The 17,962-nt window shown below is 46.7% G+C and overlaps 1 protein-coding gene across 2 annotated transcripts in view; it reads right to left on the bottom strand.

Moving 5' to 3' along the window:
* Positions 1 to 17,962, bottom strand: part of GINM1 (glycosylated integral membrane protein 1) — a 225,419-nt gene that overhangs the window by 125,642 nt on the left and 81,815 nt on the right. For both annotated transcript variants that reach the window (XM_086927294.1, XM_086927293.1), the window contains exons 2-4: positions 7,247 to 7,303; positions 7,025 to 7,121; positions 3,764 to 3,912 (exon numbers count right to left, since the gene is read on the bottom strand). In XM_086927294.1, the coding sequence (XP_086783420.1) occupies positions 3,764 to 3,912; positions 7,025 to 7,121; positions 7,247 to 7,303 (303 nt within the window). The remainder of the gene's footprint in view (positions 1 to 3,763; positions 3,913 to 7,024; positions 7,122 to 7,246; positions 7,304 to 17,962) is intronic.

Genomic DNA, 17,962 nt, shown 5'->3' with positions numbered 1-17,962 from the left:
CAAGTCCTTCTTTGGATCAAACTGGCACCCGGACCCACAGACTACTTCACTAATGAGGATTTTCTCCAACAAAAATAAGTAAGAAGGTAAAGTTTCCACCAGTTCAAACTTGGTCTCTGCATCCAACCCATGCCCATCTCAGTCAGCCCTAGCTTTGCCTGGGTCTAGCGCAACCAGATACCCACAGTTGGCGCTCTGCACTTTTTGGCACTAGAAATATCTAAAACTTGAACAACAACAAAAAAACATATCTCCGATTCCTTACAACCAGTTGTTGTCGTTTTGGTGTCTATGTGCACATTTAAATTTTCTCGTTTTATAAATTGGAGTGGGATTTTTGTCTGTTTTGTTTTCTACTTTTTAATTATTTGGTATTGATAAACGCTTTACATATTCGCTATCCTTCTCACTCCAAATAACTGACTAATATCCACTACTAAAATTACTTTTATATTTCACCATATTAATTCACCACTAATCCTTTATCGGCTTCTGGAGTAGCGTGATTCAACACCCCATCAAGGGTAACCAGCGCTATAGTCAAGTCAAGTCAAGTCAAAGAATTTCTATAGCGCACTACATACCCAGAGGGTCTCAAGGCGCTTAGGGAGGGGGAGGAGGATTACTTGTCAAATATCCACGTTTTAAGTTGCTTTCTGAATGCTAGGTGGTTCTGGGTAAGGCGAAGGTAAGTGGGGAGTGAGTTCCATGTTTTAGCTGCCAGGTATGAGAAGGATCTGCCTCCCATGGAGGTCTTGTTGATGCGAGGTACAGTGGCGAGGGCTTGGCTGGAAGAACGTAGTTGGCGGGAGGGGATGTAGAAGGAAAGTCGTGAGTTGAGGCATTCTGGTCCGATATCGTAGAGTGATTTGTGTGCGTGGGTAAGCAGTCGGAAAGTGATCCTCTTATTGACGGGTAGCCAGTGGAGGTCTTTCAGGTGACCAGAGATGTGTTCGTTACGCGGGATGTCTAATATGATCCTGGCTGAGGCGTTTTGGATCCGTTGGAGTTTCTTCTGGAGTTTAGCGGTAGTACCTGCGTAGAGGGTGTTTCCGTAGTCCAGTCGGCTCGTGACCAGAGCATGGGTGACTGTTTTTCTGGTTTCGGTGGGGATCCAGTGAAATGTTTTTTTGAGCATGCGAAGAATGTTGAAGCAGGATGAGGATACGGCGTTGACTTGTCTGTTCATTGAAAGTGAAGAATCCAGGATAACGCCTAGGTTCCGTGCGTGGTCTGTCGGGATGGGTGCTTTTCCAAGGGCTTCCGGCCACCCAGAGTCGTCCCATGCAGAATGGGATGTACCTAAGATGAGGACTTCTGTTTTATCTGAGTTCAGTTTCAGACGGCTGTGTTTCATCCATTCGGCAACTTCTTTCATTCCTTCGTGTAGGTTAGTTTTGGCGGTGCTGGGGTCATTGGTGAGAGAAAGGATCAGTTGAGTGTCATCCGCTACAGCTACCAAGGATTAAGCTCAGGTTCAAATTAATGAGCCCTAACTGGACCTAGATAGGAATAATGCCCTTATTACTTGAAGAGAACTATCCACTTCAACTAATAATCCACTTTCTCATAGACAGAGTGCCTAAATATGCATTTCCAAGTGGGAAACATAACATTTTTTAAAGTAGACAGAGTTCATTAAATCGGTGCTGCTTAAAAAAAAACAGAGAAAAGATTCCCATTTGGCAAGACAAGGGGAGAGCTAGCAGGGGTCCTCAGAATCACTGCCTCTCCTGCCAAAAGATGCCGTCATGATTTTGACAGGGAAAGATGTCCCGTGGGGACAGCTGTCCACTGGCAAATTAAATAATGTTCCCTTTGAGGTATCTATCTAATCAAAGGTTAGAGACACCACAATTGAAGACAGAAAAAATAGACACGCTGTGCTCCAAATTACAGATAGAAGGGGAGGTCCCTTTTATATCTCGTCCTAGTTGCGATTTCTACTGGGTTGCAAAAGCCGTTTCAGCATTGGGAAGATTTTTCTGACTCCTAAAATGACTTTTGTAAACAGTTAAATTGTATGTTGTTGTCACAAACTAAGTGATTGTGTTAAGAGCGGGCTTTGTACGTCATGCCTTTGGCCTCCTTTACATATTTTCCGTTCAGGATATATGGCATTCCCTAAATATTGAACCTTTGGTTGACAAAAAATATTTCCATTCCCTTGATCTTAGCCCAAAATGTTAAAATATATTCATATCAAACAGTTGACATAAAATATAACTGATAACAGAAAAATCTTGAAAATATAATTCTACAAAATAAACAATACTGAGAAGGATCAACAAAGATACAATATAATTAACCAACACAATTATAACACTCAATTGTGCCATGCACAAGATCTAACCGCACCACACAGCTTATTAGAGCTAATGGTCTAAACAAATTGATGAGAATCAAAAGTCACAAGCAGTAAGTAGCCTAACTGGTACCTTGTACATGGCTTCAATGGCCAGATATCACAATTCAGGTCATGGACTGAAGTGAAGTGGCATCACCCTCTAGGCACATGATTCACTATCAATAATATTTGGCAACAGAATGCTTGTGTGCGCTCTACCCTACTCTCCAATGAAATCTCTGTGCATCTTGTATGCTGTTGGGCTGTAAGCGCCTGAGGGGGGAGAGCGTTTGCTGGCCACCAAGGGATTTAAGTGCAAATGCCAGGGTGAGAGCTCTTTCCAGCAGTTTGTGAAAGTGCAAAGGCAGAGATTTTTTGGGGCATGCATTACAACATTACTGTTTTCTCTAGCAACAGTCGGAACAATTGTCCAGCTTATAGAAATCAATTTAGGGTTAACACCTCAATTAATTTTCTATTAACTATAGAGGATCGCCACCACCCGATTGGCAGTGGCGGTCCGCCAGACATCTATCCTCGCCGGCCCTCCAATGTCCCCCCGCCACATTACAATGGCGGGGGTCGCAGCCACATCTCCGCCGGCAGGCAATCCCTCTGATTGTCGGCCGGGCTAATCTCGGGCCTAATATGGTGACGGTGTCTGGAAGACACCGCCATCCATATCAGGATGCCTGGCGGAGAGGGCCTTTCCATAGCGGCGATGCCGCCATGGAAAGGCTTGTGGTCTTTTGTAATTAGGGCCCGTTGCGGGCCCCCAGGGTGTTGGGGGGGTGCACCTGGGGGGTACCCATGGTACCCCCCTACATTTGCATTCACAAGGTGGCAGGCACCACGCTGTGCCTGTCACGTTGTGCATGCAAATGCACAACATGCATTTTTTACATTGTGGCAGGTGCTGCTTTACAGCACCACCCCCTGCAATGCAAAAAATGCGGGATGCAACCGCCATGGTGGCGGTCGCATCCTGATTGGCATGGCGGCACCACTGCACCTATGGCGGGCGGTCCCTTTTGCCGTTGCCATCGTAATGATGGCCAATGTTCATCTCCCTCCCATTTATTATACCGATGTGTTTAGTTCCAATGAATCAATGGAACAAAACCAGCATGCTTCTGAAATAGAACAAAATTAAATGATCAAAATATTATATTATTACGTTTTTCTTTTAATAAGTATCGCACTCTTCTGAAATTGGTATGGCTTCACATCACAATACTTTCTTAGCCAGCACAACAAACTATAAGAGAAATGCCCTTGCTCTCAGTAGATGCACCTGTCCATGACACCCTGTCTATGACATTAACAGAGGACAGCAATGGTCATTCTGCACATCAATACAGGCGTTCATACTAGCCACTACTAAAGTTACTAGGACAAACCTTCAAAGCACCATACCTCATTCCCGTCGATCTCCGTCAACTCTTCCTCAACAACGATCAGTGTGGAATCTGAACTCGATGCCAGGGGCCACTCGTGGACCAGAATTCGAATGCTTATAGATCCCCAGTGTTCCTGACCAGCTGAATTATTTGAATCTAAACTTGCTGCAATCAAAGGAAAATGATATGAGTTTACCATCTCTCAAAATAAATTAGGAATATCATATCCTCTACCTCCTGATACTTATAGGATCCTGATTATTTCTACAAGGTTGTGAAAATTAAAAATGTCTCCGGGATAAAAGAGGAAGAAGACAGATCTACGAATACAGACTTGTGTTTCTTTATTTCGATCACTGCAAGCATTTTACACACCAATGCAATGTGCCAACACCCGGATTAAACAAGAGGTTAGAATCCAGTGTCGCCTTATTAGTCTAATGACCTCACAAGTGAAGAGGTAAGACTAAAAACCTTAGACCTGGTACAATGGGAAAAGACATAAGCTACGCACTTGCATAATGAAAAACATACAATTCATATCAGTTGTAAACTGTGTAAACTCATTAATATTGTCAACATATTCATTACTATAGGTTATTTGGTGCACAAAAGAACTGTTAAATTCTAAAAATAAATAGAAGTCAACACTTCAGTTACAGTGTTTCAAAATTCGCCAGGACAGCCCAAAAACATATTTTTTTGTTAGGTGGTGACCTACCTGAATGTAGATTGAAGGAAAGCTTGACATGTAGCACACAAACTCATACAACAGACTGCGTGCACTCTTGCATCGAAGACAAGCTGTGTGTAGATTGCTGAGGCTTTTTAAACACTGCAGACAGTAATATACAAGCTTACGCTCATTTCTGGTATTCTAGCACAATGCTTTACCAATGCAGCATGGAAGATGTCCCTTATTAAATGATCACATCCCAACAAGAACACAGCTGGCATATGTCTGCGCTGCACCTTTAAAAAAGGCTTGATACAAATATATTTTTCCATTTAAGTAAAAGGGCATCTGCTGCGACCCTTCCTGGTAAATTCAGGCTTCAAGCTGTAGTATGGTTTAAGGCCTGCTTTTGCGTGCATCTTACGGTAGCATGGCTTATTAGAAGTTTAAATGCCATTTTACCTTTCGCTGCTTTTGCACACAACACTGCATAGCTGTTTTTGTACGTTAGCCTTCACGAAGGTCTACACATGAGAAAAGGTTTGTTTCTGACATCACTAGACTTGCATCGTGCCCCTAGTCTGAACAGCGAGTGCTGAGCCGTCAAGGTTATCAAAACATACTGGCTGTTTTTCGACATGTTCGTGTAACGCTTTCAAGACACAACATTTTGGCAGCTGTGAGCCAAGCAAGATTCTGGCGCCTTTATCATTGCACACTTGCCATGATTTCAGACACTTGGAAGATTTCCGCTTCCAGGGATGCAGAGAGCTCATGTTGAGCCAGATGTAATTTACTCTTACTGAGTGGAAAGGTAATGGGGTCCCCCAAACCAAGCGTAAGAGACCTTCTTTAGTTTAGAATACATAGTTCCTATATAGGGAGGGTGTTAAAACTAGGTGCTATAGGACTTGTTTTCACCATCATTGTAATATGATTTCTCCATTGTATTTTATGGAATTGTAACCATGCTGACCATATTATTTTTAATCATATGTCTGCTTATGTTGGATAAAATACTGCACATGAGATCACGTTGTTAAAATAAATATTTCAACCTTACTGTGTCTCTTATTTACTCCTGTTGTGGACTGGTATGAGAGTATAACAAAAGAGTGTTCTCACTTCCCACCATTCCTGAGATGGTCCTAAGTTGCATGTTCTAGGTTGTCTAATCATTGGTTACTTTGCTATAGGACGCAGAGCTAATGTGACACTGATGCTAGCTGGTTGGGGTTTTTCTAGGTACTGAGGTGAGTTTCTGGTACACCACAATTCATTGATGTCCTATGTCTCTGTGCACAGTTCTGTGTATGAGCAGGATCCTTGCAACAAAGCTTCTGGGAGCAGCCTGGTGCCCATTGCTGATGACACCATAGGCAGCTACCAAGTACAGGGTTCTGTAGAACCATCCATGATCAGGTGGGTTTAAATCCTACTGTAGAGATCGATGTGTAGCATACAGCTCACAACATTCAATATCAACAGAGCCTTCTAGTCTTTCAAACTTCCAAGTTTAACACATAATTGTAGCGGGCCAATAATACCATCTACTTTTTAGTGCTAGATGAATTCAGTTTTGTGGTTTTACCACATAGTTGGTGAAGTTTATTTACTGGTTTTCTTGAAACCCAATATTATTCTGGTTGCCATAGAAAAGCTGGGAGCGTGCAAAGTCTTGCAGGACAGGTGCAGCTTCATTTATTCATTTCATTCCTGTGTGATGGGAAGTACTTATGAAAAATAACCATCAAGAAATAGGTCAACCTGTTTCACAATGTGCTCCTCTGTGTAGTTTCTGTGCATCAGGAATTAGCAGGAAGGGGGTGGAGTAAAAGACAGTGGTCTAAACATTTTTTTTTGTTTTCCTTATTTCCACAGATACATTATCTAAAGTTTTCACAGGTCAATGCAAGCCACCTACAATGCATACAAGCAGCCTGCGAGAAATTAATATATAGGGAACTTTCTAGAATGCATACATAAAAGGCAGCTTGAAGTTTGCGACTATGGAGATCTAACGTAATACTCCGTTTATCAGTATGTTTCCCCTTCCTTCATTACCCCTTTGGGATGTTTTGTAGTGCTGAGCAAGGGAACCAAGAATGTAAGACAAAATAAGCATGTCAGGATTGTAGTCAGTAAGGACTGGAGTGAGGCAGGGCAATCATGTAAAGTGATCTTCTGGAATTGATACGAAACCACCTATGGGCATAGAAGAGCAGACTGTGGACAAGTATAGTGACAAATGATGCATTTTCAATTACTTTAAACCAGTAATATTAGTAAAAATAAATGTAAGCTTGAAAGATTATTTTAGAGAGGGATTAAATGCCGGCAACTGCATTTTGTAAACTTTTCCTGCAAGCGCAACCCAGAGCCAATGGACATAGACTGTGTGAATGACAAGGAATATTCTGCAAACTGCATAAAGCAGTACATTTAAGGAATGCAGAGCATGTGTAGCCGCAGCAATGAACAAATATTTTGAAAAAGCAGGATTTAATATGTTCGGGTGCTTTGCAGTCTGAATGCAGGCTAATAGTCTAACAATGGACTTACATACAGTCTTCCATCTAGCTAGGTCACAAGAATACTCACATATAACGGTGTCGAACATCAGCCGGCTGACCCCACTCTTCACTGGAAGGTCATTTATGTATGTTTGTCCCTGAGACAACCTGAATACAAGAGTTACCTATAAGAGATAAAAAGAGATTCCAAAAACCTGAATTACAGAACGGGAAATATTGCAACCGAATGCCAATTAAGCAAACAAAGACGTAATAATGACCATAAATTAAAAAATAAACATGGACTCACCTGTACTTGTGCATGTTCATTCTGATTCTGTGTTGTAACATTTATTTTGATTAGTTCCTGCAAAAGATCACCACACAATCAAATAGACATTCACAATAAACAGCACATTTACAGGACATTTTGTGAAGAATTTTTTTTTTTTTAAATCAAGCACGCTTTCTGAAAAAAGTTGAAGTAGATTTAGGAAATCAGAGAGGAAGTGATAGTTCGTAAAACTGATATTCTTGGGAAAGAAAGTTTCTTTCACTTTAATAAAATATACAGTAGTTTATCACAGTTGCTGTCCCTCTGGTTAGGCACATATTTCGATTAATGCCCTTAAAGAACATGTTACCTGTTTTGATAAACGATCTTTTCGAATATTCCTCATCTGGACTTGTCTCGAGGTTTCAGAATGGGATCAATCAGAAAATTTATTTCAGTCAATTCAATCATCCAGCGCCAAGCACTGCCAGGTCTGGCTCCCAGGAGTACCATATAGGTTTAGTAAGGGAACCGCAGATTTAAGCTCCTACTAATTTCCCAGCTTCAAAAAGGGCAAAAATAAAAATATTTCTAGAAAATGTTGGGGACTCCGACACAGTTGTTCTTCCAGAATGCCTTATTTGTAAAGACTCATCTACTATGTGTGAGCATACATCCCTTAAGTGTGGGTATGACTCCCTCCCCCCTACCCACTGGTTTTTAATATGCTCAAATTGGGGCTAGGCATGTTTGTGCCTCCTACTTTTCATGATAATGTCTTGTCTACATGCACAAAGAAAAACATGATCATATAAAGCAGTAATGTATCATTTAAAAATTAATTGCTGCAGCAAGTTAGCTTGTTGCGTTCTTTTTTTCTTATTTTGTTATTAGAGAACAACTGCCTGCTGCTCTTGGAACAATGAAATAAGAAAACAAGCATAGGCAAAGCCAATCGGTCTCGCCTATGCAAGAGCTATTGGCTTTGCCACTGTGTTTTAGACATGTTGTACACAAGCTAGTAGCACAGAGGAGAGTGGCATGAAGTGTCACAGAGTGGCATGGTGAAGAGTGGAGTAAAGTGTTTTCGAGTGGAGGGGCAGAGCGTGTTGCGTATTGGAGTGGCATAGTGTGATGCAGCGTAGAGTGGAATACACTGAAGTGGCACTGCTGTGGAGTGCAGTTTATATTGGCATAAAGTACAGTGGCATTTAGTGCAATGGCATTGAATTCAGTGGCGTACAATGCAACGTGGTAGAATGCAGTGGCGTACATTAGAGTGGGGCATAGTAGAGTGCAGTGGTGCATACTGGAGTGGCGCTGAATAGAGCTAAGGGCATAGAATGGTGTAGAATTAGGATGCAAAAGGCAGTGGTGCAGAGTCGAGTGGCATAGAGTCCTGTTTCGCAGAGTGGAGTAGCATTGAGTGTTGGAGTATAGTGCAGTGGCGCAGAGTGAAGCAGAGCAGAGTGGCGCAGAGAAGAGTGGCACAGAGTAGAGTGATGCAGTGTTCTGTGGCGGAAAGTGCAGTGTTGCAGAGTAGAATGTCCGAGTGCAGTGGTGTAGAGTACAGTAGCGAATAGAGCAGTGGTGTAGAGTACAGTGATGCAGAGTGGAAGGTGGCGGCGTAGAGTGCAGTGGTTAACAGAGTTGCGCAGAGTGCAGTGGCGGAGTGGCATAGAGTGGAGTGGCACAGAGTGGAGTGGCACAGAGTGGAGTGGCACAGAGTGGAGTGGCACAGAGTGGAGTGGCACAGAGTGGAGTGGCACAGAGTGGAGTAGAGTGGTGCAGAGTGCAGTGGCATGGAGTGGTGAAAGGTGGAGTGGTGCAGAGTAGAGTGGAGTGGCATAGAGTGGAGTATTGATGGTGTGGTAGCAATGTGTGGAAATTGCACCACCTAGTGTAATGATTTGTTTTGATCATATTAAAGTATTTGTTTCCAACACACTTCAGAAATAACAAAAAACGTGCTTCATTTGTGTACCTAATTCTGAAATACTTATACGGTTCATTTAAAAGTTGCTGTGTGCTAAAAAAAACTCTTTCCTACCACCAGTATCCAGCAAGAGTGTCATATAAATCCTCTCACTTTGAAGTCAGAGAAACAGAAGTAAACAAGTACCCTCGAAAGACAGCGCCTGACATTTATTATTTTTTATTTATTATTTATGGGCTTGTAACGCGCCGGCATCACACCCGGAGGTGTATCTCCGCGCGGTGCTGTGAAGAAACAGGTCGGGCAGCGCTCCCACTAGAATAGAGTTGTCTTTAGGCATTTCCTGAAAGCTAGATGACTCGGGCAATCTCTGAGGGATAGGGGAAGACTGTTCCACAGACGCGGGCCCATAATGGAAAGGGCGCGACCTCCCTGTCTGGTCTTGTTATGTCTAGGAACCTGAAGTAATAGCTGATTGCTGGACCTAAGATTGCGGGAAGGGCGGTGGTATACAAATTTTTCGGCCAGATAGTGTGGACCGAGGTTGTGGAGACTCTTGTGCACCACACAGCAAATCTTGAATTCCACCCGTTTCCGGGTGGGAAGCCAGTGGAGGGCCTTGAGGAGGGGCAAGGATGGAGTTCTAGGGGGGGCATTGGTTACCAGGCGGGCCGCAGTGTTCTGAACCACCTGAAGTTTATTAAGCACTCCTTCATTGGCTGCTAAGAATAGGCCATTGCAGTAGTCCAGGCGGCTCAGAACGAGGGCCTGGACCAAGGTCTTTCTTGTATTATCTGGGAGAAGGGGGAACACCTTCCGAAGGAGGCTAATGATGTGGAAGCAGGATCCCACCGTGGTGCTGGCATGATGGGCAAGGGTGAGGTCATGATCTAGACGGACCCCCAGATTTTTCACCACCTGTTTCGGGGAAGGGGCCTGACCCAGACTGGAGGGCCACCAGTCAGGGGTCCACAGGATTTTTGCCTCTCCGAATAGCATGACCTCAGACTTTCCCACATTACACTGGAGAAAGTTCTTGGCCATCCAGCTGGCGATCGCAGTCATGCCGTTGGAGAAAGCTTGTCTTATCTCCGGGGTAAAGTTTTTAAAAGTGAACAGCAGCTGCGTATCGTCAGCGTAAGAGATGGGCATAAACCCGAAAGACCTCATAATGTTAGCCAAAGAGGAGACATATACGTTAAACAACGTAGGGCTGAGACAGGAGCCCTGCGGGACTCCTCTGGTGATGCTGGCCGAGGGGGAGCTGAAGGAGCCCATATTCACCTTCTGGGTACGCTCGGAGAGAAAGCTGGTGAACCACGCCAAGGCAGATCTATCAATACCAATCTCCTTTAATCTGGTAAGGAGGATGGCGTGGGATATGGTGTCGAATGCTGCGGACAAGTCCAGCAGCACCAACACCACTGACATCCCTCTGTCCAGGGACAAGCGTATAGCATCCGTGACGGAAAGAAGAGCCGTCTCGGTGCTATACCTAGGCCTGAACCCCGACTGAGAGTGGTCCAGACTGCCGGTCTGCTCAATGAAGCTGGAAAGGTGGTGATTCACATGCTTCTCCATCAATTTGCTGATGAACGGCAAGAGGGAGATTGGCCTCAGATTTGTCATATCTGACCAGGGGATGGAGGTGTTTTTCCTGATAGGCTTGACCATGGCCTCTTTCCACTCCCGGGGGACCAGTCCCTCGGAGAGGGAGCGATTGATCACCGTCTGAATGGAGGGACTGAGGACACTCCCAATGAGGTGCATGACACGAGCAGGTACAGGGTCCACTGGGCTGCCTGATTTAATAGTCCCAATCAGGGAGTTGACTTGGTCCAAGCTAATCTCGGGGATAGAGGACAGCGCAGCGGAAACAGCGCCGACTATTCCGGGCTGGAGGCTAGAAGAGGGGACCATTTCCTCAATAGGTGGGCTTGCTTGAGAAATGTTTCGATAAATAGAATCAATTTTATCGGCAAAAAACCCAGCAGTATCCTCACACAGTTTTTGGGTCAGCATTTCTGGACTGTCACAGGCGACGGGCTTGGTGAATGTGCAGAGAACCTGGTACAGTAGTTTAGAGTCATTGCCAGCCTCAGACAGTTGGGAGACAATGTGGGATTTACGGGCAGCTCTGATGTTTTTATGATAGAGTCTCATGGCTGAGCCATAGCGGTCTTTATCGGCCATACTGCGTGAGATTCTCCAGGATTTCTCCAACTTCCTGCAGGCCTTTTTCTCCGCACGCAGCAGGTCCGAGTACCATGGTTCCTGCCTGCGGTCAGAACGCCGGTTACAGCGTCTTAAAGGGGCAATTAGGTTGACCGCCGTGATCAAGGCATCATTGTATTTAGACAGGGCCGAACTGGTGGAGTCAGAGGGGAGAAAGTCGGGAGGTACGAAAGTAGTTTTAAAAGTGTCAGCGGACACCTTGTACCACTGCCTGCGCCATAACGGGAGGGGAGCAGGTTGGGAGCGTTCTTTGATGAGGGTAGGGAAGGAGAAGTTGATTACAGAGTGGTCGGTCCATTCCACCTGCGTTGGAGGATAACAAGTCAGGGAGTGCGAATTGGACAGGATTAAGTCGAGGGTGTGACCGGCCCGATGGGTCGGACCTCGGTTGCACTGTTTAAAACCTAGGGCAGATAGATCAGCCAGCAGGTTGCGCGCTTCTGCATTGTCAAACAATTCACTGTGGACATTGAAATCTCCAAGGAGTACAAAATTAGTCCCTATGCTGATATGAGGAGCTAGTGTTTCCAGAAGGAGGGTCGAAGCCTCGGCACAGAGGCCAGGGGGACAGTACACCAGAGCTCCCTTCCAGCAAGCTTGTGAAGAGGAACCAATTTTGAAAACCAGGATTTCAATGTCCCTAGTACAGCATTGGTCGAGAAAGGTGACAGTGAGAGTGTCTTTATAAATTACAGCGACCCCGCCGCCGGTTTTGACAGGGCGGTCGAGCCTAATAATCTTGTACCCCAAAGGGATCCCCAAGGTGATAGCGGGGACCAGATGGGGTTTGAGCCAGGTCTCCGTACAGAAGCAGTAATCAGGGCGGGTCGAGTGGATTAGGTCCCAAACCTCCGAGTGATGCTTCGGGAGGGATCTTATATTACAAAGTATGCTGTTGCCCCTAGGGGGCCTGGGGCTAGAGTCCTCAGGGGTCAGTGTGCCTGAAAGGGGAGGGCATGGGTATGACTGGTAGCGGCAATGCTTACATGAAAACGGGCCCCCGGGACATAGGCCGGGGTCCTGTGCGCAACCTCTCGGCGGCGGGTGCCACAAATTACGTAGGTCATTGGAGGAGTACCTAAGTCTGTCAGATCCGCTAGCGGGGGGTGCCGCGGGAACGGGGGTCATGGCCCCTGGCCCCGTGCGGTCACGGACGGGCACAGACGGGCTCCTCTCTGGCTCGTCTCAGGCGCGACTAAGGCGCCCCCTGCGCGCAACCGCTGCGCGCTTGGGCGACGAGAGGGCTTAAATGCCCTGCCTGATGCAATCAGCTAGAGCGCTAACAGCGCGATAGTCTGGGTGGGGTCACTGGCTCTTCCTGTCCCGCCCTCCGCTCAATCGGCACTGGTTGCCGTGTCGGACCGGGGCGGGGACTTTGGTCTTTGAATACACGGCAAATGTGACGAGATACAAACAAGATTTACAGGCCTGTTTACAGAAAGGGAGCAATCGGAAAGATCCTGCAAATAAGGTTTGGACAAGGGAAGGTACGAACTCAAGCTGGACAGACTAAAACAAATAAAGCCAGCAAACGAAAAGCAAGAAAACATGAGTAACAAACCACAAAGCCAATGGCAAGCAACAGACAGAATGCATTCCTAGGTCAACTTTCTGAGTACCACTGAGTTGAGTAACAATAAACATCGGTTATAGAGCTCCAAGACACCCTTGGGTGAACGTGCACTTTACAAATACACATGTTATATTATGTTTATGAATATCCCCAGGATGTCTTTAGCAAACCGTAAGCTAGAACCTAAAAAGACTATGAAACTGCTTTATATAATTGTTCAAGTTTTTCTTGTATGTAGAAATTATAATGCAAAAATAGGAAGAGCACACATCCCCAGACCTAATTTGATCAAAAATATACATAACTTGTTTATCACTATCAATAGAAAAAAAGATTACTGAAGAGCAGAACATGTCCTCAGAAGAGGGGAGGCAGGAGGACAATGACAAATCTACAGCAAAATAAAAGTACTCATCAGAAAAGTGTCACCAAAGGTAAGTAATTTATTCTTCTACTGGCAGATTATAGATACAGACGGACTCCCAAAGCAATGTCCACAAAAGCAGAACATTCTGGAGAGTACAACAAAAGGCTGAACTCCGATAAAAAAAAGCTTAAACCAGGAAGGGGGGGTGAGGGGGGGGGGGCGCAAAGTGGCGGGCAAGTGAGACGTCTCATAGGCGTGTGGTGATGTTCAGTTTTCTTAGCTTAGCTTGTGTGCCACCATTTTGGGTGTTCCTCTGTGTGTGCGAGTCGCACTCGCTCATCCCCCTCCCGTAGGAATAGGAAAAACCCTAATGCAGCAGTTTTTCGTTTCTTAGCTAACTGTGGCCGAAACTAACAAGTTTCTTATCTGTAATGTTCTCATGCACTGGAGATGCTGAGGCCCGGCTCCGCGGCCGTGGCCAGAGATAACCAAATGTTGCTCTTGCAGGTGCAGATGCCTCGTGTGAGGCCATTGTTCCCCTCTCTCGGGTTCAGTACTTTTCCAGTATGGGCGTGTTTTACTTTGCTGTACCATGATATAATGTATTACTGTGATGAGATGGGTCAGTCCTCTCGGCGCACTCTTAGGGGTGAGGTCGGACAGGGCCCTCTCATATGGGAGATTGTGGCCTAATAAAATTACCTTGTTTATTCTTCTCCACTGTCTGGCTGACTTCTTACTGGGTGACTATAGGTGAGTGCGGGAGGTCACTCGGGTGGATTTGAGCCACGCTTATCAGATGGTGCCCGAATAGGGACCCCGCGATTAGGATCTTTCTCACCCGTAAGTGGGTAGCAGAAGACCGGGGACCCTCTGGTCGGCACGGTGGGTCTGGGTACCCACTTTGATGCCGAGCTTGGTTCTCGCAGCGCTGCCCCACCCTGCTGATCGAGAGAGGTCCCGGTTCAGGATCCTGCGCCGGGGTCGGGAAGGTGGAACTTTGGAGCTGACCGTGTTGGTTCTGACAGCCGGAGGTGGAGAACGGTAGAGGTCGGTACCGCATACGGAAGGTGAGTGGTCCGACTGTTGTTTGAGGGAGGGGGGATGCTCCAAGAGACCGGTGTGTCTCTAGTGGTTGGAGGAGCCGGTGTGCTCCTGGGGCTAGTGTGCTCCGGGGAACTCAGAGTGCGAGTGGCGCTCTGACAGACTTGGCGGAGGTTGGGTGGACGTTTGTTTGTGGTCATCCGACCGGGTGGTACTGCGGTGGAGGCGTGGCTCATTGCGGGCAGATTCAGGGACTCACCCGAACCCCTAGAGTGTGTGGTTCGTTGGGAGCGGGTCCTGGGTCTCCCGTGGTAAAGTGCGCAGCAATCTGTAGTGCCGCCCGGGTGGCGGATGAGTCCTCCAACCTCAGAACAGTTAGTGTACTGTTCGGTCTGCGGTAAGGTCCAGGTTCCCCAGGACTTGGTCGACGGGCCTTGTCCCATTCTTATAACACGTGTTTGGTAGAAATTTGACGCATAGGATGTATGAATATATGTGTGTGTGTTTAGTAGTGATTGTGCAGGTGGGAAGTTGGTGAGCAGGTGCGTGAGAGTTTGTGTTTGTGTACGATTGTGTGTGTGAAGATGCCGTGTTTCAGTAAGCTGTGCTGCCTCGGGTGCTGTTGCGGCGCCTCGGGTGCTGTTGCGGCGCCTCGGACACAAGATTGGCTGAGAGCCAGCCCACCCCGGTGGAGGGCTCTCCTAATTTTGATATGTATGTGAAACATGGATTGACCCCGATTTTGTTTAGTACTTTGTGGCACAGGTACACTAAGGGCAATGTGGATTTGCAGTGGCCATTGACGGGTTCTTTCGATGTGGCAAAAATAGACTATTTACAAGACAGGCTGTTTGCTAGGAGTAGTCGCCAGAGCATGTATGATTCACTAAGGATGTGGCAAAAGGAAGTAAGGGAGCGTCAGTTGAGAGAGGAGAAGGTAGCTCAGAAGAGAGCGGCGCAGACAATGGCACAGAAGGCGCGGGAACACACAAAGAAAGAGAATGAACAGCGGATTGAGCGCGCAGACAGGCTTTTTAGGCTACAGGAGAATAAAAGTTATGTGGTCAGAGAGGAAGAACAAGACGAGATGGAGGACATTTTGAGTGCTCGCCCCCCTCCCCGTACGTCCCCAATCATTGTACCCCGCATTGGGGGGTTCTACTTCTCCAAGCGAGGTTTCGGTTCCGCAAATGGGTGCTCCTCCTTTGTCCGCCGCCCCCACTTCTTCGATTTTAACTTCTCCTTTGTTGGGGGATGTCGGACAGTTTTCGCCTTCTGTCACCTCTTCCTTGCCTGCGCCCCTGGTTTCTCTCCTTGCGGCGAGCTCACCTACTCCCTCTGTGTTTTCCTCTGCACTTCCCGCTGTTTCTGCCAGTGCTACTCCCCGCAGTGGGCTACCGACCCCGACTCTAGGTGTGGGGAGTGGGTTGCTCACTCAGGTACGAAAGTTGCTTACGCGTTCTACAGTTGGGTTGGATGAAAAAACGGTGGTGGCTAATCAAGCCTGTCAGTGGGCCAGGAATAATATTTACTCGTTCGAAGACATTTGGTCCACAATGAAAGATTATGAGCCTATGATCCAACAGCACGCTTTATGGCACATGTCGACGATGCTGATAGCGTTATGGGAGCAAGGGTACGGAGGAGCGGCACCCGCAATTATCCATGACGTGAAGAATGGAGCCTATAGGGCTAACACTGGGGTACGGGAGGTGATGCGAAGTTTGAGGTCCTTGTTGGAGTATAGAAATGAATTACCATCGGCAGGTGAGCCCCATTTTTCTGGGATACATCCAATGTGTGAGGTACATCCTATTTTTCACCCCGAAGTACCTGAAGTGGTAGACTCAGTAACAAATGCTGTCACTAGGGCTCGTATAGACGCCCACTTCCAAGAACAGTGGGTATACACGCCATGGAAAAGAAGTGAGGTGTTAGCCTTGAAAGCTCAGCTGCCCGACTCTAGAAAAAATCTGACTGCCTATTACAAAGAACTGACGGAGGCAGCCTCCTCGACAGTTATGACTTTAGCAGGCATTTAATTATTTTTTGGATTGTTGGTTCCGAGGATGTGTGGAGACAGGTGAAGGGCACTGATCATAAGGAGGAACTGGGTGGTACCTGGGTGGAATTGCAGGATTGGGAAAAAGAACGAAAGCCAGGGGAAAAGCCGAAAGCTGAGATTTGAGCATTACCGGGGTGGATTATTAAATATATGCACTCCCTCATTCCCCCCGAAGAAAGTGGACTGGGATAAGTTGACGGCATGTAGACTGAAAAAGGATGAAGCTGTCTCTGATTTTTTCACTCGGTTCGAGGAGACTTTTATGGACTTTAGTGGTCAGGATCTTTCGCAGGATGGAGGGTTACGACTTTTCGTTAACAGGTTCGTAATAAATCTGTTACCGGAAATATCGGCTAGGTTGCAGGCGTCGGAGAGTACGTGGACGACGTCCACCCCCTCTGGCATTTTAACCCCTTCCATGCTCATGACAAGGTCAGCTCGTCATGCAGTACACTGGTCGTGTGCTTATGACGAGCTGACCTGGTCATGAACAATGGTAAATCTGATTCTTCAGCACAGGAGGGGAATTCCCTTAGATGTGGTTAAGCATGACTCAGTACTACGAACATAGGGAGAATGAGAATAAAGATAGGCAGGAGAAGAAGGCCAAGGACTTGAAGACAAGGGTGTTGCTGCAGCAGATGTCCAAGGTTCGGGGACGCAGTGCCCCACCTACGGTAGCGGGACGAGGGGGAAGTGGTTACGGAAGGGGTGAGAAGAGGGAGCGATTGGGACCGAATCAGTGTTCGAGGGACCAGTTTCTGTGGATGTTGATCAACGAGGACCCTATGTGGCTGTAGATTTGTCGGGCTCCCTTCAGAAATTTTTAGTGGATACGGGTGCTATGAAAAGTTCGGTGGCACGTTCTCAGGTCCCAGGGGCGGCTCTGTCTGGCAAGAATAATATCTCCGTAGGGTTCTCAGGTACTCCTGTAATTAGCCCGATCTCCAAGCCTCTTGCTCTAACGATTGGTCCTTTTACTGTTGACTCTCCCTTCCTTTTGACTTCGAATTGTGGTGAGAATTTGTTGGGTTTCGATTTGTTAAAGAGATTGAATGCCACCATTTATTGTTCTCCGGATGGTGTATACCTCACATTGGGTCCTACTGTCGCGCGTGCGCAGCAGTGTTTTTCTAAAGATGAGCCTCTGCCGGCTGAATTTGGTGAGATCCCAGAGAGCTTGTGGGCTAGTAGCGAAACCTTTTGACCCAGTCCTGAGGCGGAAGCCGGGAGCTGGAGGTACTTTGCTCATCTTTTTAAAATTGTTATTGTGTGGTGTCACGATCTTTTTGAATGCTTTTAAAAACAGAAAGCACAACGTAGCGCTTGTATCTCTCATAGCGCACAGCTGATCTAGAAGCTGATTCGTGCCCTTCCTAGCTCCTACCTGCCGCCGCCATCGCCACCGGCGTGCGCGCTGACTCCGCCCCTTTCTGAGGCCACGCCCCTTGATCGGAATATATAAACCGCTGACCTTAGCGGCAACCAGAAACCTTTTGACCCAGTCCTGAGGCGGAAGCCGGGAGCTGAAG

The sequence above is a fragment of the Lissotriton vulgaris genome, chromosome 6 (assembly GCF_964263255.1).
Source record: "Lissotriton vulgaris chromosome 6, aLisVul1.2, whole genome shotgun sequence".
Lineage (NCBI taxonomy): Eukaryota > Metazoa > Chordata > Amphibia > Caudata > Salamandridae > Lissotriton > Lissotriton vulgaris.
Note: the sequence above shows the minus strand (reverse complement) of the source record. Positions and strands in the feature narration are given on the sequence as shown.